The 25,979-nt window shown below is 46.5% G+C and overlaps 1 protein-coding gene and 1 pseudogene across 3 annotated transcripts; one reads left to right on the forward strand and one right to left on the reverse strand.

The window, feature by feature from the left end:
* Positions 1-9,750: 9,750 nt before the first annotated feature.
* LOC123071663 (probable thimet oligopeptidase) lies at positions 9,751-18,974 on the reverse strand. Of its 3 annotated transcripts, none has more exons than XM_044495241.1 (20): positions 18,741-18,974; positions 18,353-18,474; positions 17,850-18,013; positions 16,830-16,920; positions 16,207-16,386; positions 15,909-15,986; positions 15,637-15,717; positions 15,002-15,094; positions 14,719-14,799; positions 14,457-14,619; positions 14,257-14,377; positions 13,606-13,678; positions 13,233-13,340; positions 12,931-13,028; positions 12,788-12,833; positions 12,316-12,412; positions 10,625-10,698; positions 10,306-10,410; positions 10,140-10,220; positions 9,751-10,055 (listed from the first exon to the last, which is right to left on the reverse strand). In XM_044495241.1, the coding sequence occupies exons 1-20, from the start codon at positions 18,859-18,861 to the stop codon at positions 9,945-9,947; spliced, it is 2,088 nt and encodes a 695-aa protein (XP_044351176.1). In that variant the 5' UTR covers positions 18,862-18,974; the 3' UTR covers positions 9,751-9,944. The 3 variants fall into 3 exon arrangements, 2 of the variants coding, with proteins under 2 accessions (XP_044351176.1, XP_044351177.1); XR_006434487.1 differs by lacking the exon at positions 9,751-10,055 and adding an exon at positions 11,841-11,909 and having other exon boundaries at positions 10,134-10,220; XM_044495242.1 differs by lacking the exon at positions 18,741-18,974 and having other exon boundaries at positions 17,850-17,979; positions 18,353-18,459.
* Positions 18,975-19,260: 286 nt separating this feature from the next.
* On the forward strand, positions 19,261-19,433 carry LOC123072975 (uncharacterized; annotated as a pseudogene).
* The last annotated feature ends 6,546 nt before the right edge of the window (positions 19,434-25,979 follow it).

A 25,979-nucleotide genomic window follows, 5' to 3' on the forward strand; every position in this document is an offset into this window, starting at 1 on the left:
TGAAGTTGGAACACTAGCCTAGTTTTGAACGGTTGTTATTGAAATGAGCAAGTCTTAAGCTAACCCTATCGATCCCCTCTTAATAGTGCGGGATCCTATACTCAAGGAAATAAATATGAAATCACTTTTGATACTTCATCCTTGAGCAAACTTACTTCGTATGCTCTTGATCCACACACGTCGATGAAACCGGGGACTAACACCTGAGATTTACTTAACAACCATTGTTAGTCCCCTACATGTATATTGTCATCAACATCAAAAACATGATGTAAGAGCATGATTGCTCTTTCATGTGACCAGTCTGATTCCCCCAATTCGTAAGCATACCTTTGCTCCTGAAGTTGACCTGGCAGGTCTTGTTGATGATGAAGCAGAATTTTAAGCCTTAAACAACATTGACTGGTCATCATCAACCTTCCAGGAAAAGGAGCAGAGCGCAAACGTGGAGAGGGCTAACCCAGACGCTTCCGACCAATCCTGAAGGTGAAGCTGTCATGGCGACTCAATACCTGGTATAAAAAAAATGCAAACTATTTGGACTTGATAAGTCCTGTAATAGGGTAAAGATAACTCTGTTGTGGCCATGCCATCGTGCATGTTTTGATGCTTAACATTTTTAAGCCACCTTGTTATATTCGTGCACACAGTTGATTGTTGTTGAAAAAATTGTCCTTCAAATAACTGCTAGGCCAAAAAATGCGATCAATAATGATCATAGATTAGCTGGTTGACAAAAACACAACTATAATAAAATTTTCCACTGGTCCCACCGGTTCATATGACCCGGCCGGTAAGGACGAAGATCCAATATTTGGATACCCAGAAAGTACCTCGATGCTTAAGGGCTGGCGACTCATCAGTCGATATTGAACCGGGTTACGGACATTATATTGTAAGCCTCAGGAAAAATCTTAAGTCACACAATGGGGCTTCCAAAGATAACTTAAATCAAAAAAGATAAATAATAATGGCAAGGCTACTGATTCGGATACGATCAGTGAACCGTCCCAAAGGGGTTTAAACTAGGATTCGAATATGATCATGTAGCCCCTAATGGCTTTGGCATTGCGCCGATCAAGAGGGTATCGACAGTTGTGTTCTCTTTGGTTCGAATACGACCTATGTTTGAACAGGAAGCCCCCTAATGACCTTGAGAGTTTTTTAACGACTCTGATTCGAATACGATCAAAGTCGGTTCCCAAATGGGGTTAAGCTATGATTCGAATACGATCAAGAAGCCCCCAAGTGAGCTCGGCAGTGTGCCAATCAAAAGGGTATCGACAGCTATGTCCTCTTTGGTTTGAATACGACCTATGTTTGAACAGTAAACCCCCTAGTGATCATAATTTTGAACAACTAGATTCGAATACGATCGTAAGCCGGATCAGAATGGGCGGAGCCGGATCAAATATGACCCGCCCCCAAACGATCATGTGATAAAATGATGACAATAATAATGACAAATTTACCTTGTGAGAAGGGAAAAAAGGACAGAGGTCCTGCTTTGTTATTTATCATAATATATACATTGGCAAAATATGTACATCAGCGGAGCCTATGGCTAAGTGTAGTAGGGCCGGAGATGAGCAATGTTCCACGGCCTCCGGGTCTCTTCCTCTGACTTACGTGAGTTTTTGTGCTCTCAAACGTCAATAAGGTAATATGACCCGTTGTTCAAGTTCTTGCTGACCACGAATGGCCCCTCCCAAGGTGGGGATAAATTATGAGCATCAGTTTGATCCTGGATGCACCGGAGCACTAAATCACCTTCCTGAAAGGATCTAGACTTAACTCGGCGGCTGTGATAACGACGCAAATCCTGTTGATAGATCGCCGAATGAGCTGCTGCCAAGTCCCGATGTTCATCCAACAGATCAAGAGCGTCCTGGCGCGCCTGTTCATTGTCTTCCTCGACATAAGCCGCCACACGAGGTGAATCATGACGGATGTCACTAGGGAGAACCGCCTCAGCTCCTAGACCATGAAGAAAGGCGTATAACCCGTAGATCTGTTAGGAGTAGTGTTGATGCTCCATAACACAGAAGGTAACTCCTCAACCTAACAACCCGGCGTTCGTTGCAAAGGGACAAAGAGCCGGGGCTTAATTCCTTTCAGGATTTCTTGATTGGCTCTCTCGGCTTGACCATTGTACTGAGGGTGAGCCACTGATGAAACATCAAGCCAGATATGCTCACCTTGACAGAATTCTTCCATGGCGCCTTTAGACAGATTAGTGCCATTGTCAGTTATAATGTTGTGTGGAAAACCAAAACAAAATATCACCTTCTTCATGAATTGAACCACCGTGGCTGCATCACACTTACTGACCGGCTCTGCCTTGATCCACTTTGTAAACTTATCAACTGACACCAAAAGGTGAGTCTTTTATCTTTGGATCTCTTGAAAGGCCCAACCATGTCAAGCCCCCAGACTGCAAACGGACAAGTAATTGGAATCATCCTCAACTCTTGAGCCGGCACATGAGCCCGTCTTGAGAACTTCTGACAACCGTCACATTTACTGACCAGATCCTCTGCGTCTGCATGAGCCGTCAACCAATAAAACCCATGACGAAAAGCCTTAGCCATAAGAGATTTTGACCCCGGTCGATGACCGCAATCTCCTTCATGAATCTCATGGAGAATTTTTTGGCCTTCTTCAGGAGAGATGCAATGCTGAAAAGCCCCTGTAACACTGCAATGATGTAACTCGCCATTGATAATCGTCATGGACTTAGACCGCCGGGTTATTTGCCTGGCCAAGGTTTCATCCTCAGGCAAGTCGCCCCGTGTCATATAAGCCAGATACGGCACCGTCCAATCTGGGATGATATGAAGAGCCACCACCAACTGTGCCTCAGGGTCAGGAACAGCCAAATCTTCCTCTGTAGGTAGCTTGACAGAAGGGTTATGCAAAACATCCAAGAAAGTATTAGGCGGCACCGGCTTACGCTGAGATCCCAGCCGGCTTAAGGCATCGGCCGCCTTGTTCTTTCTACGGTCAATATGTTCCACTTGATAACCCTTGAAGTGCCCCGCAATTGCATCAGCCTCCCGGCGATAAGCCGCCATGAGAGGATCCTTTGAATCCCACTTGCCTGACACTTGCTGAGCCACTAGATCTGAGTTGCTGAAGCACCTTACCCGGCTTAAATTCATCTCTTTAGCCACCCAGAGACCATGGAGCAAGGCTTCATACTTAGTTGCATTGTTAGTACAAGGAAACATCAACCGGAGTACATAACAAAACTTATCGCCCCGAGGGGAAGCCAAAATAACTCCGGCCCCCGAGCCTTCCAATTGCCTAGACACATCAAAATGAATTGTCCAATAGGTATTGTCCGACTTTTCCTCAAGCATTTGCAACTCTGTTTAGTCATTGATGAAATCCACCAGCGCTTGAGATTTAATAGCTGTGCGTGGCACATATTTTAAACCATGAGGCCCAAGCTCAATGGCCCATTTGGCGACTCGCCCTGTGGCCTCTCTGTTCTGAATAATATCCCCCAAGGGGGCAGAACTAACCACAGTGATGGGATGGCCCAATAAGTATTGCTTAAGCTTCCGGCTGGCCATAAACACCCCATAGACAAGCTTCTGCCAGTGCGGATATCGCTGCTTGGACTCAATCAGTACCTCACTGATGTAGTAAACCGGCCGCTGAACCAGGTGCTCCTTGCTAACCTCCTTGCGTTCCACCACAATAGCCACACTGATGGCACGTCTGTTAGCAACCACATATAGGAGCAAGGGTTCCTTATCAATGGGAGCAGCAAGAATCGGCGGCTCAGCCAACTGTCTCTTCAGATCTTCAAAGGCAGTATTGGCGGCGTCATTCCAAGTAAAGCTATCCGTCTTCTTCATCATCTGATATAGCGGCATAGCCTTCTCCCCTAACCGGCTTATGAACCGTCTTAAGGCGGCGATACGACCTGCCAAACGCTGGACATCGTTAATACACGCCGGCTTGGCCAGGGGGGTGATGGCTTTGATCTTCTCTGGGTTAGCTTTGATGCCTCTGTTAGAAACCAGAAAGCCCAAGAGCTTGCCTGCAGGCACACCAAAAACACACTTGGTCGGGTTAAGCATCATCTTGTAAACCCGGAGATTATCAAAGGTTTCCTTGAGATCATCGATCAAGGTCTCTTTCTCTCTGGACTTAACCACTATGTCATCCACGTAAGCATGAACATTGCGTCCAATCTGGTCATGGAGACAATTATGTACGCATCGCTGGTAAGTTGCCTGGGAACTCTTGAGCCCAAAAGGCATTGAAACATAGTAGAAGGCTCCAAACGGAGTGATGAACGCCGTCTTCTCCTGGTCCTTAACAGCCATCTTGATCTGATGATAACCAGAGTAAGCATCCAAAAAGCTCAAACGCTCACAACCCGTCGTAGCATCGATGATCTGATCAATACGAGGGAGACCAAAAGGATCAGCAGGACAAGCTTTGTTTAAGTCCGTGTAATCCACACACATACGCCAAGTGCCATTTTTCTTAAGAACAAGCACTGGGTTAGCCAGCCACTCTGGATGAAACACCTCAATGATAAACCCAGCCGCCAAGAGCCGGGCCACTTCCTCACCGATAGCTTTCCTTCTCTCCTCATTAAATCATCGAAGAAATTGCTTGACCGACTTAAACTTTGGATCAATATTAAGAGTGTGCTCAGCGAGTTCTCTCGGTACACCCGGCATGTCAGATGGATTCCATGCAAAAATGTCCCGATTCTCACGGATGAACTTGATGAGCGCGCCTTCCTATTTGGGATCCAAATTAGCGCCGATACTGAACTGCTTGGATGAATCGCCTGGGACAAAATCGACAAGCTTAGTCTCCTCTGCCGACTGAAATTTCATGACCGGCTCATGCTCTGTAGTTGGCTTCTTCAAAGATGTCATATCCGCCGGGTCATCATTGTCCTTGTAGAACTTTAACTCTTCCGTTGTGCAGGCCGACTCAACATAAGCCGCATCACCTTCTTCACATTCCAGAGCCACCTTGCGGCTCCCGTGCACCATAATGGTTCCCTTATAACCCGGCATCTTGAGCTGCAAGTACACATAACACGGTCGTGCCATGAACTTGGCATAAGCCGGCCGCCCAAACAGAGCATGATACGGGCTCTTGATCTGAACTACTTCAAATGTTAATTTCTCGGCTCTGGAATCATACTGATCCCCAAATGCTACCTCCAACTCTATCTTGCCGACCGGATATGCCGACTTACCAGGTACAACTCCGTGGAAAACAGTGTTGGACTTCTTAAGGCTCTTATCAGTCAGCCCCATGCGACGGAAGGTCTCATAATAAAGGATATTGATGATGTTGCCTCCATCCATCAACACCTTGGTGAACTTGTATCCACCCACTTGAGGGGCCACGACCAGGGCTAAGTGACTCGGATTGTCAACCCGGATAGGGTGATCCTCTCTGCTCCATACTATATGTTGTTCAGACCACCTCAAATAACGAGGGATTTCCGGCTCAACCGCGTTCATGGCCCTCTTATGAAGCTTCTGGTCCCGTTTACACAAACTGGTGGTAAACACATGATATTGCCCACTGTTCAGCTGCTTTGGATTGCTCTGGTATCCACCTTGCTGCTGCTGCTGACTGCCCTGGCCAGCCTGTTGGTTATATCCACCCTGGTTTCCATGGGAATATTGAAAACTGGAATTTGACCCGCCTCCCGGGCCATGAAAGTCGCCACCACCTGAGCCGCCCGGGCCATTGTTACCATCAAACACGTTGGAATTCTTGAATGCCTTCATAATCATGCAGTCTTTCCATAAATGTGTAGCCGGCTTCTCCTTAGTACCGTGTCTCGGACAAGGTTCATTCAACAACTGCTCAAGTGTGGGTCCTGACCCACCAGACCGAGGAGGTGGCCTTCCCTTGCGTCGCTGGTTATGACCCTGTGCATTGGTGTTAGCCACAAAATCCAAACTACCGCCAGCCTTACGTTTGTTACCTCCTTGACTTGCAGGGTTGTGCTGAGAGCCCTTGCCGTTGCCGTTCCTCTTTCCCTTCCCTGCCTTCTCATCATCAGACTCGGGATCCTTGGTACTATCAGAATCAAGTTCTGGATGAACCTGGCCTTTAACTCTGCCCATGAACTGATTGAATTAGGTGGCAGGCCTTTCAACCAGGTGCGGGCGGTTCCATCCAACATCATGGTGAAGTACTTAGCCATTGCTGCGTCAGAAACCTCCAACAGCTCCATAGCCATCTCGTAGCTCTCAATCCATGCCCCAGGTTGTAAGTCGGCTGTGTAATTCAGCACCTTCCTCGGCCCTTTAAAATCTTTAGGCAACCGCTCGTTACGCAGAGCTGGCACTAGACACGGGACTCCTCCAGTCCGGGTGGCTATACCTGCCTCAACAGAAGTCGCCAGGTAAACCGGATATGGCTGATAAGCCATCAACTGAGCCGCTTGCTCAGCCGCCCGTTTAGCCTCTTGCCATAGTCTCTCTTGATCCACTAAGCTAATGGCCTCATGACGCGGCGGGTTACCGCCACCTGGCTGGTCACGGCGTCTAACATTGCTTGATACAACCGCTGAATCCATGTGCCTGCTATAACTCGGGCTTTGGCTTGGACGAGGGGTCGAGTGGATCCTGTCTCGGCTGTATGAGTACGCCTCCTGCTGTACCAAAGCCGTCTGAAGAAGTTCCCTGACCCGGCGGGTTTCAACTGCAGTCGAAGAGTTGCCATCAATCGGGAGAGCCGCCAATTGGGTTGTCGCTGCTATCATGTTTTCCAATGGGTTGGAGTAATGACCCGGAGGGGTTAGTACGTACTGAGGTGGCGCCATGTTTACACGGGGAGGTCCCGTCACTGGTGACTGAAACGGTGCTCTGTCCCCAAGTGCCACAACATGGTCTGGCCCTGTGCGCGGAGGGAGCCATGGCGGGTTGCCTGTCTGCGGGATGAGCCACGGCGGGTTACTGGGCCCTGCTCCTGGCGTGTTAAAAAGGTTCCGAGGGTCATAAACCGGGGGAAGTCGAGACTGGGTCTTCTGATACCTTCTCCTCATGACCTCATTAGCCGCGTTCTCGTCTTGTGTAAGCCGGAAAGTGTGTGCCTGGATCTGCTGAGCCTGATCATCCAGAGCCGCCCGCTCTGCGGTTATCCTGACATCTTCTGTTGCCAGGTCTTCCTTAGCTTGCACCATATCCAGCTTTAATTGTGCCACTTCCGCATCATGACTAGCTTGATCCGTCGGGCTGGCTACGGCAGTTAACAGGGTGGTCAGCTTGTCGGTGAGATCCATTAACACCTGAGCCAGCGAACGCACAGGGCCTCCTGCCCTGGCTGCCGCTGACCCGGAAGTTATGGCTGATGCAGTTTGCGGAGTCTTGGATGGGTTGGGTGCCGGCCATGAAGATCCCGACCCTGCTCGGTGGCTCAAGACAATTTGGAATACTGCTACCATTGGAACAGCTGCCAAGCCCGCCATCCTGCAGTTGGTACAACGAATCTGTCTCACCTGTGGACGACTCGCCGTCAGAGTAGATGGCCGCCTCACCATCAGAGGAAGACCCTTCAGAGTGTCCTTCGTGGAATCATCCCACGAAGGCACGCTTCACAGCCGGCGGAGCCTGGGCGGGTCTCGCACGCTGAGCCGCCTCGACGAGGTCGGCGCAGATGTACGGCTCAGGGCCCGGCTCGCCGATCTTGCCGATGAAGACGTGTATTCCTCCGAAGGGGACCCGGCACCCATACTCGATTGAGCCGGCCTCGGGGACCCAGCCTACATCGTCGATTTAGAGCTTACCGCGATGACTCTTGGTCATCCGTCCCACAGCGTATCCCTTGAGCCCTTCGAAGCTGCCCTTCAAGAACTCAAATCCACCGTGTGCTGGCCCCACGGTGGGTGCCAATTGTCGTGGAATTGTCACGTCAGATGTCCAAGTGAAAGGACTTAGTCGTGGAGTCATCGCAGCTAGGAAGCTTGAAGGGGTTAATCAGGACAAGGGACACGAGAGGTTTTATACTAGTTCGGCCCCTTATGATGAAGGTAAAAGCCTACGTCTAGTTGTGATCGGGATTATGTATGTCTCGATAACCAGGAAGCAGAATCGCTTGACCTAGCTCTCGAGTCGTTGTTTCGTCCCTTTATATACTGAGGTTGATGCCCAGCGGCTCTACAGAGTCCCGGCCGGCTTATAGATTGTATCTGGCTCGGTCTCTTAATCTTTCTTGCCTTACAATACAAGTTACATGATCAAGGCGGTTTAACACTACGGGCCTTAGGTCACCTCTGGGCCGTTGGGCCTTTACTAAGCCGCCGTCTTCAAGCTTGAGCTTCTGTCTTCAAGAATGCTTGTAAGTATAACCCGGCTCCTTATGGCGGGTCATACTAGTAGTTATATCCCCAACAAAGTGCTTACTCAGTAAATGGTTGTACAAGTTGCTAACAGAGGAAGGTGTTTGGCAGGAGTTACTCTAAAACAAACATCTTCATTCCAAGATGTTGTCTCAAGTGTTGGCAAAAACACCTGTTTTGAAAAGGCTTGATGAAGGTCAAGTCCACGTTCTTTAATAGAGGATTTTTCTCGGTCGACGATGGTTGAACTATGAGTTTTTAGGAGACACCTGGCTTGAATATACTCGTATAGTGCTTCAATACCCAAGTCTTTGTTTGTTTGTTTTTTTTTTAATTTTCATCCGAGTCTTTATCATATTGTGCCACGGAAAGGGGTCTCAACCATTTCTGTTCTTGGGTCGGGCCCGTTGAACATTCAATTTCGTAGGGCATTGACAAGGATAAGTGGATTATGCGGCTTCACTTAGTAAATGGGTTGATGTCAGTCGACCCAACACGGTAACGTGATGTTTATCTACCCTGCAAAAAAAAATGATGTTTATCTCCTCCGTTATCTTCTCAGTTAAATCCATGCGTGCGGACATTATCTTTCCTAAGAATTGCATATGTTGTTTCCATGTGGTTCCCAAATGGTGTGAGGGGGGGTTAATTCTACGAAGGATAATTTGGCAAAAACGCAACTGACAAGGATGCAAAAAATGTTATTTTTCTGACTAGCAGAAAACAAATTATCATCTTTTTCCTTCTTCCCAGTTTGCCATCCTTTTGTGGCATACAATCAATATACTCCCTCTGTCCCATAATGTAAGACGTTTTTTGACACTAGGGACGGAGGGAGTAGCATTTAATCTGCTATTGCCAACCAGTATAACAAATTTATCCGGAATCTGCTATCACCTATTAGTATAACAAATTTATCTAAAAACTAACTTAGGCAAGGTTCATCTCGAATTGAGTATATAACAGAAATGAATTCTCCAGCACTGGATTCCCTACTACCAAAGGACCTTTTGGTACACTTGAAAGGAATTATCATCCGAAAGCTGTTGACATGCCATAGCACGTGAATAATTTATGCCATCCAACATTGACAACCTTGTTGCTCTATTTCCTTCCTACCAGGTTTGCCTTTGAAATATCAATCACTTTATTTGAAATTCCAAGATAAAGTCTATTATCATGTCTGTTCAAATGAGAGTTATCTTGTGTGCTTGCAACGCATTTCCTTCAAAGACTGCCTTGATGTTGCAAGGCTTTAAAGTGAAAGCTGCCAAGACATGCTTCATGCAACAACATATTCCAGGCTCATCGTCCACGCTCCCTTGCGACATAAAGAAACTCGTGATAGTTCAGCAAAAAAGAGGGGGGAAATGAAACTAGTGACAGACACTAAAAGGTATTACGCCACAAAGTTGAAATCCTGAGTAGGCTCGTGTCAGGAAATAACTATTCCAAGAGTGCTTAGCACAAATTTACATTGACCATTAACCAGATCTGCAATCACGTAACAAACTGTCAATCTGAAACCAACGGTAATCATTCATGTTGGAGAAGAAAAAAAAACTCAACGGTAGTCAAACTTTATGGCCTAGTGCTACACGATCTTTCACAAAGCGTTCCTTGTTCTGCTCTGAATGAAAGGCTGCAGCGATGGTTCTCTTCCTAAGTAGTCAGTTATGATCTCAAGAGGATCTTTCGAGCCTCCTGGAGCCAATACCTGAAATGAATGCAAAAGCGTTTGTGAACAACATGAATATATGATCAAATAACACGCCTAGAAGAGCATCATTTCCTTCAATACCTTATTTCTAAACCTCAACCCTGCATGCTGATTTAGCAAGTCATCTTTAAATTTCGTTGTGAATAGATCAGCAGCAAACACCTGCATGCACAAATATATATCATTCTCTATCATTTCCGAACATATGCTGGAAGTAACAAGCCTCTAGAGTAGTGTTTGCTCAGACCTCGCTCCATACGTAACTGTAGCACACAGCGTCATAGCCAACAGCAATACGGGGAAAGCATGAAGCTGGGCTGGTCCCTTCCAACAAAGGTATCCCCAGCATTACCTGAAAAAAAGAGCATTTCACCCTCAGGCCTTGTTCGGTTAATCCTCTCCCCAAGGGGATTGGAGGGATTGGTAAGGATTGGTTCATATTTTGACTAATAAGAGGTTTAGATCCCCTTCAAACCCCTTCAATCCACTCGGATCCACACGCAACCGAACAAGGCCTCAGTGGTCATAAGTAACATACAAGTGAATCGAAATCGTTTAGAATGTACCTTTGGATGAAGATCTTTGATCAAGTCATCGATGTCCACATTCTCGCTTGTATGTATTATCTGATCAACAAGGCCTGGTAAAACCAAAGGTGCAGATCAAAACTAGTGAACAAGAAGGCTACCCTACAGTATGTAATACTCCCTCCGTCCCGAATTAGTTGCCTTAGATTTGTCTACATCAGGGGCGGACCTACGTTGGAGCCTGTGGGGGCAGCTGCCCCCACTCGTTTTTTCCATTCGCTTATATACGTGTTGCTGCCTATGCATGTGTGCCCCCACTAGGACGAATACTCTGCCCCCACTCAGCCCGATTCCTTGCGTATTTTCAAAAGCCCATTACTCTGAAGTGTGAAAAAGGTCAAGAAATAGCCCAGAAAGAAATAGGGTGTTGCAGCGTCTAGCCTGCAGATCGCTCAGATTTCCTCGTGCACGCACGCACCCACACGAGACGGCCGAAGCCCTGACCTTGCCGCTCGCAACCGGCGGCGGCGGCAACTGCTGACTTGCATGTATCCTTCCCCTGCGGCCTTGCACGATGTCACCGTCGCACAACCCCATCAGCAAACCCCGATTCTTTTTTTCTTTTCTTTTTTTTGTGGGGAAGCAAACCCCGATTCTGTAATCTCCCTCTGATTGATATCAAGGTGAGCCATATAACACATCTAGGTTTTTCCTCCTTACGATTTTTTTGTTAGTTTGCAATTCCAATCTTATAAAAATTGAAATTCAACTGTTTGAAATTTCAATCTAGGCCTTGCACGTGTGCTATCAGATTTGTGTATTATTCATTCGTTTGCCCATGTCTTTCTCCTTTTGAAATCTAGATGAGCCGTATAAAACATCAAAATATGTGTATAATCCATCGATTTGGATAATTAGGTCAATTCAACTGTTCAACCATTTTTTTTGTCACATACAAATTTTAATATGCAATTTCCTACTTAAGGGCAATATTGGCTAGTTCAGACTCATAGGCTCCAATTTATTCGAATCAACTATTATAAAAAATTCTAACAATCATTTGTTTGTGCACGCACACACACATCAAATGTGATATTCAGATTGATGCAAACACGCACAAACATCAAATGTGATATTCATATTGATGCAGATCATTGTCTCAAATTTTTAATTTACTTTCACTTCACAATGAACTTGATACCTTGTGAAGAATGAGGTGATCATGACCAAAATTTTAGTTTATACCAATACTTACCTTGCTAGGTAGTGAATATGCCCATACATTTTCCCCCCTCTCAATTTTTTCCCTGGGTCCGCTCCTGGTCTACATGCGGATGCAAACAAATCTAAGACAACTAATTTGGGATGGATGCAATATTTGTCGTAATCAATGAACTAACAAGAAGGCTACTAGGTTGGTAGCGACTACTGAATTAACCAGTAAAGGTGAGAAAATATTTACTTTTCAGAGAATAGGTGGGAAAAAAGGAAATTGGACTGGATTTATGATGTTCAAATAGCAGAATGCCTAATGGGTGCAAAATTAGAACATATTGTTACTCGACTCAAGAAGGATAGGAGACAGGGACAATGAAATGTCAAAGAAGTCCTGGTGATGTTAACAAAATATATCAGCATCTCGCTATTTTGTAGGAGTATCAGAGCTAGACAAGTATTTTCAGGATGATTATTCTCATTCCCCATGCTTATAGAATAAAAAAGTGACTCACACAAAAGGATCTCTTGCTTCAGTTTCAGGCCAGCAAACATGTCCCGCCTTCTTTTCAGTGACTGGCAAGCTTCAGTAGTGACAGACTTTGTGATGTCCTACAATGATGAGAACAGAAGGCTTCAATTACTAGTTGGCACAAGCTTCAACAGATTGACAAGAACTTGTTAAAGTATTTTATTTTATTTTGGTTCGTCATCAAATTCGCCTTTTCAAAAAAAAGTCATAGCAACCATCTCATATACTAATTTTTAACATTAGGATTCTTGAGTCATGCAAAGAAGCAAACATTGTTTCTTATCTATGAATTCGGTAGCTGTAGTTCCATTGCTTAGAATAACTCGATTGGCTTAATATTTCATATAGGTTACACAAAAGAACCAGTTCTTTTACATTTTCATTCTTGTTCCTGGCAATACATAGAGTTTGAAGATAGTTTCAGTACAAAAACATCAAGTGCTGTTTTTCATCACCTGATAGAAGCCGGACATCATTTTTAGGGAAATGCTCTCGTAACACCTGTGATGACAATGTTATGTTTACATGCAAGAAATGGCATCTTCCAAAATTATACAGAAGTGTTGGCATATTACTGACAAAAAAGAAATATGCCAACCAGTTCTCGAGTAACAGGCTTGGAATTTCAGCAAAGTCCCCCTCCAGACGGAGACTTGAAAATCTAGAAAAGGTGGCCCTGTTCGATATATGATGAACCTGCAGGATGTTGAAACAATTAGTACAGTGACTTTTATTTAATATGGAACATATGAGTAGATAAATTGTCAATCTGGTATTAATCAGAACCATCTTTCTCCTCTCAAGGGAAAATTTAAAGACACTTCACTGTGACGATTTGAATATTTCTGGTTTAAGAATTTGACTGGAAAAACATGCAATGAAAGGTTGAGGTTAGTCTACCACGTGACTGAATTCATGAAATATCCTCACAACTTCAGGGAACCGTAGCAATGCTGAATTCCCATCAAACTCTTTCGGACATTGAGATAATAAGACTGCAACCGGAACCTGTCACAAAAAATTGCTGAATTAACATAATGAAATAATTCGTCATTGAAGTAGACTCCAGGTGTACTTTCCGTTGATTATAGGTATTTCAGACATCATTAGACAACCAGCCTGTAACAGCTTCAACTGCCCAAAGTGTTTAATTAACTATGCTACAGTAAGAAAAATAACATTACAAGGTTGACTCACAATCCTTTCAAACTAGTGAGCAGACAAGAAATCACGTTGAAATTACAATAGCAAATATACAGATTTTCTGAGTTACCTTACGTGAACCATTAGAACACATGCATCCATTCTGAAGTGCCACAACACAGGTGTGGTCATATTTTCCTTCCCTGTAAAGGGGAAAAAAGGCAAGTTAGTGATTAAACTACCTTGTTTGCTGGACAAGTTCATGTGGAAGTGCATGTGCTTTTGACTTGTGTGTCTTATGCTGCGTTATCAGTTCATTATTTCTTTCATGGGCTTTCAATCTACATTTGTTGAGATAATTTTTCTCTTGAAAATGTATGTTTGAAACCTAGGACAATTGGTCTCCCTCAGTTGCACATCTATGATAAACCGTGCAATAGATATATAAGACAGGAACCAGCTTTCTCTATATTTCTAAAATGAGAAATTGCCGGTCGACTTTCAGTGTTTGTATTCAATTAAACTTTATAAAATAGCATCCTGAGGCCACTAAATTTATTACGACTCCCATGGGCGGAGCCACACCAAGATATGGGTGTACAGATGTACACCCACTAATTTTGGCTCTCACTGTGAGAATGTGTAGCTGCAAGCTTAATGAAAGCATTTAGCACGTATTAGTCTTTACTTAACCAAGATAACACTAATCTTCATCTATACGCCCTTCCTCTAAACCTGACTCCGCCACTGACGACTCCACCACTAAGCATAGAAAACAAACCTGGAAAAGATATCAAGAAAAAAGTAACCCAAAAGATCACTTGAACTTGCATCCCAAACAGAGAAGAGACGAACTGTATCATGCCAAACCTCCACATCCTTAATTTCTTCAAATCGTAGCGCTGCCAGAGAAAACATGGGAAATGTGCTCATATATTTAATGGATAGTTGTGTTGTAGTGTTTAATGGGTAAAATCCTACCAAATAGATCCTGGAACATCTTCAGCATTCCTGATATGACCAGCTTAACAGGGAAATATCGCTTAATTTCACCAATGTCAAGATCAACCTTGTGCTGTTCGCCTCTTTTCATGTAGTATAATAAATCTTCCATGCCAAATTGAGCATCTCCTTCCTCCTTCATCTGAAATTAGAAGACCGAGAAAAGGATTCGACTGATTAATTAAAAGAGCATGATCAGTGCAAAAATACAATAGACCCAAAAAGAGAGCTTTGTACAAACCTTCAGTTCTTTGAGTACGGTCAGCTCTCTATTAGCTAGATCACTTAACTGTTCTGACATTTCCTCCAAAAATTCTAACACCTGTAGCGGAAAACCCTTTAGAACATGTGGGGTTAACTTGGTGGCATACACAGATGCAAGTGAACATAAGAAGAAATGCCCAAAACGCCATCCTGTTGGCAAGCTCAGTAGCTCAGACTTGGCATGGAAGAATCCATTCACTAGGTACAGTTAGCCAAAAATGGACACTTTCAAGCATATTTAACAACAGGAAAGCACAAACCTTCCTCGATGTCATTGCCATTCTTGGTTCAATAGCAAAATCAGAATAGTTGGAGTACCCAAGCAATCTCGCAAGCCTGTGTCTTATCTGAACCTGAATATAAAAAACTGTAAGTTGTCAGTTCCATGGCTCTAGTCTACAATGAAATTATGCGCAATAGATGAATTTATACTCATTTTCAATCATTCAATGGTTATTTCAAGCACTTTTAGTAAGTCTAGATATCAGCACCCTCCTCACATTCCCCACCTGGATAGCCTAAGAAGCTCACTCCCATTTTCAATCAATCATTCAATGAAATTATGCGCAATAGATGAATTTATACCCATCAATCATTCAATGGTTATTTCAAGCACTTTTAGTAAGTCTAGATATCAGCACCCTCCTCACATTCCCCACCTGGATAGCCTAAGAAGCTCACTATCAACTAATCAAGCATAACTAGTGCAATTACCACATGTTGAAAGGAAAATAAGGAAATTCCTATTTCAAAGAGCTAGAACGATGCAAGCCAAGACAATAAAGAAATGCTGTGTAGAACTGAATGATGCTGTGACCTATGAGATGAAGTGAAATTGGTAATCAAAAGATACCAGTTTATTTAGTTAAAGATGCAGTTGGAGACATGGGGATACCAATTTTTCTAGGATGGCTACGTTCTGTTTTCCACCTTTCTGGCCATAAGCAACAGCGATCTGCTTCCTGGTAGAGCCAACCTTGGAAACAGTACAGAAACAAAGAAAAAAATTAGCAGCTAGTGCATAGAACAAACATGGCTCTAGTGCAAAAGAACCCATCGTAAGTACTAAGTACTCCACAGAATATAGCAACGAGCCGCTAAGTAACCATTCACAGTGACACCAACCAAATGTACAGGCGCATGATCAAGCAGAAATGTGAAACTGACCTTGCAATGCTCAAGAATTGGAGTGACATGGTAACCTGTCAACAGAACCTTGCGCTTTCCATCTGTTTCTTCCAGATCCTGAGTTAAACGGTAATAGTTAAACATAATCAGGAAGAAATACCATGATTGTTCTTTGTATTCACTTTACACTTTCGTCCAACCATGAAGACAGAAAATGGTAACATATTATTTCAACATCCCAAAGTCTGAATGTCAAGGTGCACTCATATAAGCACAATGTTGGAAGCGTGAAGCATGATGCTGAACCCTCTGAAATGTTTTCACTTCCCTAGCTCACCTTTAAAAACTCAAGAGGCATTCCAGCTAACTCTTCCTCGCTTAATAGAAGAAATTTGGTGAAATCATTCATGTTTTGAATATACTTCAAATTTAAGTCATCGATGAGAGATTTCAACTTCTCCATTTCTTTCTTCTTGGTTTGGGTTAGTTTTGCTCCGTTGCGTTCAAACTCTCTTACCTGTCACCATAATGAGAGAAGTCAGCAATCGCATACTAACTGGGTCAAGCAGTTAGCCACACTGCCTGTATGCAGGCACTATATACTCTCTATCCTTAAAAGGAATCATAATTAGCCAGTTCTATAACTTAACTTCAGCTTTGATCTAACATCAACAAGGAACTTAGATTAGTCCTGTGTGCCAACAATAATTGCAGAGGTTAAATCAAGTAGATGTAACAGCACATAAGATGAATAGATGCAATGAGTCTCTAACAAGAATACTCAAATTATACGCCGTCCATCAACAATACTCAGAAAACTATGGACAAATTGATCCTAACAAGAAGATAGTCATCATTCAGAGTCTTGGAGATGACCCCACAAATATAAATATGCAGATGCCAGTCAGAACACGATTATGTATGAGGCTAGTTTCACATGTAGTGTCACGAATATTGTACCAGGCACTGGACAAATCTTGTTGCTTCTGGACCTATTCTTTCATCTCTCTCCGTGAAAGCCTTTACAACACGGTACACATCTTCACGCTGCCTGGTCACCTTGCAGGAAATAACAGGATTCTTAAACTAGGGGTTCAACAGTAATATATTGGATTAAAAAGGTGAATAATAGGGAATTCAGTTTCTTTTAAGAATGTTCATTTCTAGTCATATATCACCATATGACTTATACAACGGCGAAAAGGCTGGACTACTGGGACGATATTTATATATTAGAGATGCTCACTGAACTGGGCAAACAGTTTGAGTATCATCGCTTCATAGACATCAGGTTGAGAACCAGCATGCATAATTTCCCGGGGTTTTTTTTAGCAAAAAGAGAGGCTACGCTCTCCGATTTCATTATAGAAAACCATATGTCTTAAGACACTACTACAAACAGGAAATAAAAGTCACGACCATTACAGACCGGGAGGCACGACGGCCCCATTGTTACTGATCATGCAAGATCAAAAGAACCCCAGAAGGCCAGCACAGCTGGAAACCCTTCAGGGGCACAAAATCTCTACTCCTATAGAAGACTCAGTTGGTGATGATGGTGCCTGCCATACGTCATTTCTGACCATTAGATCTGCATCTAACGGCTGTGAGGTAAGTTGTGTCCTTTTTGCAACAATAGCCCACTTCTCTGCTCCAATTTGCAGAAAACCCCTTAGTATCTTGAAACCAACCACATCCCTCCCTCACCTCATCAAAACAGCCCGAGGAATATATTTTGAGTGAAACATAAATATATTTTTAGTGATATATGTATATCAAAACTAGAATGTTTTCTTTCAAGTTTGTGAACAAGTATTATTCTACTTTGGATCTGTTCATCAGGGGGGAGATGACAGCCACCTAATTCTATCAGCTGCATAATTTCCCATTGTTTTCAGTAGTAAATAAATGCCTGTTAAACGTATAATGACCCAGAGTTATGTCCAACAAGTGATATAATAAAACTAAGTAACAATGCACCTGCACAGCAGAAAGTGGGAATCCAATCGCTTTTCTGCTTCAGCACTTGCCCTGCATATATCTTCGGATGGTGACACCATCCTTGGGAGCACACAAGCTTGAACCAGAGGAAACTGCTGAGCATCTAATTCTGCCAACGGTGCAATTGCATTAGCGAAGTTGACCTGCAATGAAACACATCATGTAGCCAGCAATAACAGGGTGATATTTTTTTAGTACATAGTGTATGAATATCAAGCTTGCATCCAGCAAGGTTTAGGTTATTTTATTTTATCTGCACAGGGACCTATGTATCTACGAGATGTGGCGCAATAACGACATGATGCCTACTCATGTATGACAATCAGGTTGTGTGCGCGGAATGGAAATCAAAAACCATGCCAAGCCTTTGACATTAAAGTGGCATTCCATAAAACAGGCTGCTTATAAAAATGAACGCCTGGCCATAAAACAGCCTGCTGATAATAATGCAGTGGCGTCACATTATTGCATTGCATACATACCTTATCTAGGGGAACTGCGGCCACGGCATCATATGTTTCCTTTGACTTAGCAATAATCCGGTCAGCCAATCTCTTGATTTCGGCTGCTGAGAGGTTGACCTGCGCACTAAACCCTGGAAGCTCTGCAACCAACCAAGACATTAACTACTCAGAAACCACATCGGTATAAATATCCATGTCACTGTAACAGCCAAATTCCCCAAAGCAGAATTTCCTGAGTCTCGGGCGTCGATTTCGCACAGCAAAATGGCGAAATAAACACAGACATATGCTGCATTGCTGTGCAATTGAACAGAAATACCGTAGGTCTGCGCGGCTCGAGCAACACCAAAGCAACTACACAGGCTCGTCCTCTATTCAAAATCCCCGAGGGTTTCGCGGTGCTCACCTTGCCGCTTCCTCCGGCGGTGGGCGGCGACGGCGGAGAAGGCGAGGTTGAGGCCGACGGCAACGAGCGCCGCGGCGCCGGCCACGGCTACCACGCGCCTCTCCTTCCTCCGGGGAGACATCCGGCGGGGGCTCCGCTTCTAGAAGGTTCTGGGGAAGGGAGGGGGCGAAGCAGCTGAGCGAGGGAAGAGATGAGAGAGAGACGTTTCGGTGGCGGAATGGGCGAGGCCCCGACGCGAGCGAGCGGAGGTCACGAGGGCACTCGAGGCGGCCGTTGGATCCCCCGTCGACGGCTGGATTCACTACACGTTTTTTTCGGGGGGCGTAGGCTGAACCGTGGCAGGCCTCGGCAAAAAGGCCAGGCCCGGTGGGGGATACCGTCGTTGAGGCCCACGCAAGAGGCAGGCGCTCCCCGTGCGCGGGAGGCAAGCAAGCAGCTCGTTTCGTTTAGTACCACCTCGCCGAGCGAAGAGGGGACGGGAGGGCGTGAGGGTACAAATAGAAGGGCAGGACAGCGTGTCAACCTTTCTCGGCCTTTTGGCTAAGATCAATTTTAGTATCTGTTCTTATCAATTTAATATCTGATATGTAAGGTACACCCTCATAACAATATTAAATTTATTTTTTATAGGAGAGGGTCCACCACAGTGGCTCGCCCGTGTCTTGCACTACTGCACGGGCTGGCGCACCCCAACAAAACCAATTCATTTTTTCTATCCTGGTGGGATGGCAAGTCAGCTTCGGCAAAACGATCGGTCACGCTGGCGAGTAGCGTATCAACGATCGTTTGGACGGATGCCGTCTGCACGCCGTCCCGGTCCGATCACGCAGAGCGATGCGATGCAGTGTCGCTGGCCAGGTTGTAAACCAAGGAGCGAGCGACACAGCCATGCCATGCATGGGTTGTAAACCAAGGAGCGAGCGACACAGCCATGCCATGCATGGGTACGCAGTAAGAAGGTTTATGGGTTGATCCCTTTGTTGGTCGAATGGTTACTATAAAACGGAATTTCAAAATAAAAAGTGGCAACATGTGGCCCTTAATTACAGACGGGGCCCACCCCAAATCTACTATCAGCGGCCAGCAACAACAAACAAGCAGCCCCCTCCACCGACCACTCCCCACCAGCCACCACACATTGCCCCTCCTCCGACCAATCCGCGCGTGTTACTATTACATTCTCTGAAGCACAATCCAACAGAAAAAAAAGTATATTTCTAACCTACACCTTTGGTTGTTCCAGCTTGTGAGGAAGACGACTATGGAATTCAGATTTCCTTTCTCTCGAAGCAAGCCAGTCCTTAATTAATGTCGGCCATAAGCTAGCTCCCCTCCACGAACCACTCCTCGCCGACCATTATCAAGCGGTGGTGGATGATAGCACGTGGAACTTGCCGTGACAACGCGGTTAGAGCTCATAGCAATGGTGCCCATGACCCCATAACTTCACCCCATTCATTTCCATTGGTGGCGGCATTTAGCGTCATAGCCATGGCGGTTCAGCATTGTGGCTCGGATAAGGCGGAGGGAGTCAGGGAGAACCCTACAGTGGTGCCAAGAATCCGAACGTGGGAAGTATGTGATTGTTTTGCTTATATAATGTATATTTCAACAGTCTAGATTGTACTAACTTTATATTAAACTAAAGTTAGTATAAAGTTGAGTCATCTATTTTGGAACGGAGAGAGTACATGTATTTTTGGTAAAGGGTAATCATAGTATGCATTTGCATAAATTTATGTTTTATGTTCAGATCTGGAATGTTCATGTCCAAAGATGGGAGTGTTTTTCATGGCAACAATTGGCAATTCAACTGGTGGTTAATTAAATGCGGAAGGGTAAGAAATAGCTGGATTCGCAACCTCAGTCTGGAAGAAGCCCCAAATATAATCTCATTAGAAATAAAATAGGGGCTCTAATCATGAGAAAGATTTGCCATGGGAGGAGAGTCTGACAAGATAACAGGGGTTGAGAACAGGACGTTGGCATGTTGGTTAGCCATGCGCTCCCGCAGGCTGCCCACCCTGGTTCGAGCCCTGGCTCAGCCGAGGGGGCGCTTAGAGAATTTATCCTATAAAAATATGCCGCCAAGGGCTAGTCCTGGCTGGTCTCGTTTTTTTTACAAGATAACAGGGTCCGAACAACACTTTTTTTATAGAGTATAGCAATGCAAAATTGAAACTTAAAGGGTATCAGCCCTAACCCCCCCCCCCCCCACACACACACACACCCCGAGGGAGAGAGAGCGCCAGCACTTTTTTACATGGAAAGAACCGACAACTAGCCTAAGAATTTGCAGGTAAAAAACAAGCACAAGTAGGCTCACGTACTGGCAGTCAGGTGTAACTCAGGCACGTAGAGACCTGTTAGAGAGTACAGTTGTAGGGGTGGAAGGTGGGATGGCATGGAGGAAGGTGTGTTCGTCGGCGCTGGGGCGCCGTCATTGCATGCGCGCTCGCACGCGCTCGCGAGAGAGAGAGGGGGGGCTAGGGTTAGGTCTCCCGGCTCCCTAAGGAAGCCGAGCAAATATGATTGCTTCTTGCTTGATTAGATTGATACATCTTCTCTACTTAGAGGTTTACTTGACTCCCAAGCAAGCGACCCTTGTCTCTGATTAACCCTAAGACTAACGGGCTATACCGCCAGCCCAGGCCCATTAGGCCATTACGTACTCTAACAAGACCTAACCAAAAAAGATTGTCTTATTTGAGGCCCATACAAGAGGTTGGCCACATCGGTTTGCACTCTGCAAGGTTTAGAAACTTGTTTAGTACCACCTCGTGAGCGCGATGTGGGGACGAGAGGGCGAGGAGGATACAAATAAAAGGGAATGCCACAATACCATCCCTCGGTATATGGATTGCTCTGAATCAATTGTAGTGAAGCAAGTTAATTTTTGCATCTTGAGTTAAGGATATTAATTCTTACAACAACAAATTCCGCCTCCTTTCTTAGTGTAATATAGAGGCAAATCTTTGTGTATCCGAGGCGGAATCTGCTGTTGCAAATCTTGATTTGATGTCCTTAGCTCATGAAGCAAAACTCAATTTGATCAAATGAATTTGCTACTTCAAATTTTGCTTTGAGTCCTAACACTACGTACAGGGGTGGAGCTACTTTGCTCGCGAGGGGTGGGGGGAGCTCAAATCTTCAAGATTTCCACCCTCTCTAACATGCAAATCACCCCAAAGCTTGACATGTAATAATGTTTACGCTAGAATGTTCCTAACCATTTTTTTTCTTGAATATAATGCCTTTGAATATTTTGATGGTCAATTTTTACCATCAACACTTTCCTTTAGAAAAAAGCGACAACCCGACTTTATAAATGAAGTCAAACATGGCAAATCAAGCCATACGACCAAAGTATCTAACAATTCAAGGTTCACAACAATACCACAATACACAATACACAACGACCAACAACAAAATGGCTCGGGTATTTCAAACCCAGGGGGAATCTGGAGATGGCAAGATTCCCCTCCCCCTCCCTCCCCGGCCCTCACCCACCCCGCCCTCGGCCTAACTCCGGTCGCCGCAACCTCTCTGCATGTCCACACAACCGCCCCCACCACACCCTCTCCACCAGCACTCTTGACGTGCTGCTCCCCTCTATCACACCACCCCCATCGCCTTTCTTCGACCTTCCCTATGTTCAAAGCCGGCCAGGTGGCTCTCCGATGCTTCCTGAGTTGCGGCAACGCCATGGGCCTGGAGTTCGAAGATGACTGCAGCTACTATTGTCGTCTTGCAGTCACTACGTCGGAGTTTCACTTGGTGTCGCCCCTCTAAATGGTTTTCGAGTTCTCCCAATGCCACCTCGACGCCATCACCATTGCCGCACTGCTCCAAGCTGCCCTTGGTGGTTGTGCTGCGGATTTCTTCGTTGATATTGCTCCCCCCTTGTCTGCCGCTTCCATGTGGCCTCCCCACGGGTCACGGAGATCATCCTAGCTCAAGCCACGATCCGCCACCGCAACTATGCCTTCTCTTTCGCTAGAACCCTCCCACCGCTTCCACCATCGCCCCTTGCTACTGCCTCATGCATGTCGCTTGCTTCCCTCATGCAAATTCCAAAAGACCTCTGCCTTCACTTCGAAGGTGTGGTTTCCACGCAGCTTCGGTCGTCAGTCACCATCGACCCAAGCCACAACCTCCATGTATGCCGCATGTATGCTTGCGTCATCCAATTCCTGTTCACTCTCTCTGCTGACTCCATGGCCCTCCTTCTCGCTCGTCTGTTTGGTGGTTGCTACCTTCATTTCAATGTCGTGGACGATAGAGACTCGTGTTTCTCATTCACGGTGGCTAACCCTGCTGTTGCCAACCTCATCGCCTCCATGGGAGACTTCCACAAACGGGGCATGTTGATCTGCTTCCCACGGCCGCTGCCCATGCAGGTGGCATCAGACGCTCGCTCGCTGCCGAGGTCAAGTCTCCTTTGTACGACTCCACGTCTTCCTCCCCGACGGCAAACATCTCTGCATCGCTGCCATCTACGTCAATGGCTCTTGACCTGCCTAAGGGTGAGACACATTCGGCCTAGTATTAGCTTTTTCTACCGCATGTTGCATGTTAACCACCCAAATCAGCTTACACCACAAATGCATTACACCTCACACACTCATATTTTCTGGGTTACCTTTATGCCAATTTGTGTTAAACCTAATGAAGTTTTAGTTGAGTCGGCCTTAAACCATTGTTTCTCGGTCAATCAAAATTTCCATGCATCAAGGTCGATGAACTCATTTTCAAATCTGGCATCTTCTCCCGCTTAGCCAAGTTTCAAATCCTCAAGGCTAGGTCTCTTGACTTCTCAGGCTTTCGTCTCTTTATCTTTGACCAGCTTGCAACGTCTGTTTCTCATTGCAGCCGGCACCTAGCGCTCTATAAATCGTTTTCTTACACTCCGATGCAGCCACACACCGTATCCATCCTTGGACCCTTCGTGACACCCAAACCACACATGCACAACACACTCACCTGCCCTCACGGGCGCGCCGCACGTCCTCTCAGCCACGCAGGAACCCCGGGCCCACCCCATGCACAATGATGGCTGCGCGGCGGCGTCAGGTGGACCAAATCCGCAAAAAGATCCGTACGCTGCACGCAGAGATGCGCATGCGTGCGATGCTAGCGCTAGAACCCAGGCAACCCCTTTTGTCTCTCTGCCTATGCCAAATCTGGATACACCACTCTCCCCACCCGCGTCTAATCTGGACGGCGTTGCACCGCCCTCTATCTTCCCACGCATGGCCACTGTTGCTACTCCTTGTTAGATTGTTGCGTCGGGAACCGGCGAGTCCGCGCGGTCATGCTCTCACCCTCCCACGCTGATCCCTCAAGCTACTCCTGGCCAACATCTAGCCATCATCATCGCGCTTCAACGAGCCCTGCCGCCTAACCAGTCCGCTCGATCACCACGCCAAACGCCCAGGGCACCTCAAGCACTGCAACACGCAAGAGATCACGCGCTGCTGCCACAAGATACGCCGCCCATGCGGTCCAATAGTGCCACGACGACCACATATCAAGACGCTCTTCTCTCATCCCCCCGTGCCCACAGCCACCCGCAGCCTCGCCCCCCATATATATCTCACCGACCTCTCTCCCCTCTCCATCACTGCTTTCATCCAGCCCACTCCTCACACAAGAAGAAATGTTGCTTCCACTGCCTCGCTCTAGACCACTGCGTCGATGCTTGCTATGATCCCGTCCGCTGCGCTCAGTGCTGGCGGAATGGCCATCACAGTCGTGATTGCAGGTACCTCCGGATCTGGCCCCTCTTCTCTCCTCTACCCAACATTTTTCCTCAAACCCTAACCCAGCCTTCTACCATCACAGCATGAACCCCGGAAGCTCTTCATCGTTGCCGCCCCGTGATCCTCGCACCCTCATGATCGGCGATGTCCCCATCATCCTATCAGAGCCCTTCCCCACGGTCTTCATTCCCTCCCCGTTCATCCTTCACGATGTCCCCGTCAACTTCGGTGGGGTAACCCCGCCTCCACCTTCACCACCTCGCACATCCGCACCTCCTCCATCCCCCACCACTCCCCACCATGACCTTAGACACTCTCACTCATCGCCATTCGACACCCATGCCCTCAGGGACCGCCTCTCCGACATTTTTGTTGCATCACAATTCACTAGGGCTGAGTCACACATCTCACACTCCCGAGCGGGACGAGGAGTTGCCTCGCCCAGAGCGCGAGGCTGGTCTGCTACCACCCTACGGTGACATGCCTCTCGTTGCTGCACCTCCATGCCTTGTGCACTGCCCTCACCGCTTCGCTTTCGCACATCTCTAGAACCCTGACCCAAACCCCACTCCACTCATCCACCGCGCCATCCAGCACACCTGCGGCAACTCGGCCTTCATCATGGGTGGGTCATGGCGCGAGGTCGCATGCATCACCTTCCACACTCCCGTGGCCCTGTCGCATGGAACGATGTCATCCGCCACAGACCCATTGACTTTTAGGGCAATGTGGTTACTATAGAGCCCGTCGAGCATTGCGGACCGATCCACAGCCATCTTCACCGATCTCGCTGAGATCGAGGTCTCTGAATTCCCACACAAGCTCTAGCACAATGATGGCATTCGCTTTGCCCTCGCGTTCCTTGGGGACGTCTGCGCGGTCGATGACTTATGTCTCCATGGCATCGACTACACCTCTGTCCGACCCCTTGTCCTGCTCCAGTCCGGCAAGCCGGCTCCTCCTGGCCTTGTCATCCAGCCCCCCCACCCCCCATAAACGAGATCAAAATAGCCAAGGTGGTTGAAGTCTCACGCTGGCACCACGACGACGGCGCTAATCCCTTCGGTGGCAACTCCTCTGACAGAGACTCTGCCCCTCTGTCCCAGCGTGGCTCACCACACCCTCTCTCTCCTGACAACATAGCCTCGGTGGTCACTGCTGTTTGGGCCGGATGGCGTGCTGACCCCACCTATGGCGGCACCAGGCCTGTTGCCCGCCACCATATCTCCAGTGCACGTGTCCCCTCTGCTTCACCTGACGATGCAATGGGCGTATCTTCTCTGTCGCCTACACACCCACCATCTGGCTCTGCATGGGATCCCTTTGTTGTCTCTGATGATGACTCTGCCGGCTCTAAGGCCATGCACGTCCCCCTCCTGCATGCTGGGGCCTCCGACTCCCTGGACGCGGTGCATGCACCTGTGGGCGCCGTGCTGCCCCCACCTGTCAACCGTCCGGTGCCCAGGGTGGTTGATGT

Source organism: Triticum aestivum, chromosome 3B (genome assembly GCF_018294505.1).
Source record: "Triticum aestivum cultivar Chinese Spring chromosome 3B, IWGSC CS RefSeq v2.1, whole genome shotgun sequence".
Taxonomy (NCBI): Eukaryota; Viridiplantae; Streptophyta; class Magnoliopsida; order Poales; family Poaceae; genus Triticum; species Triticum aestivum.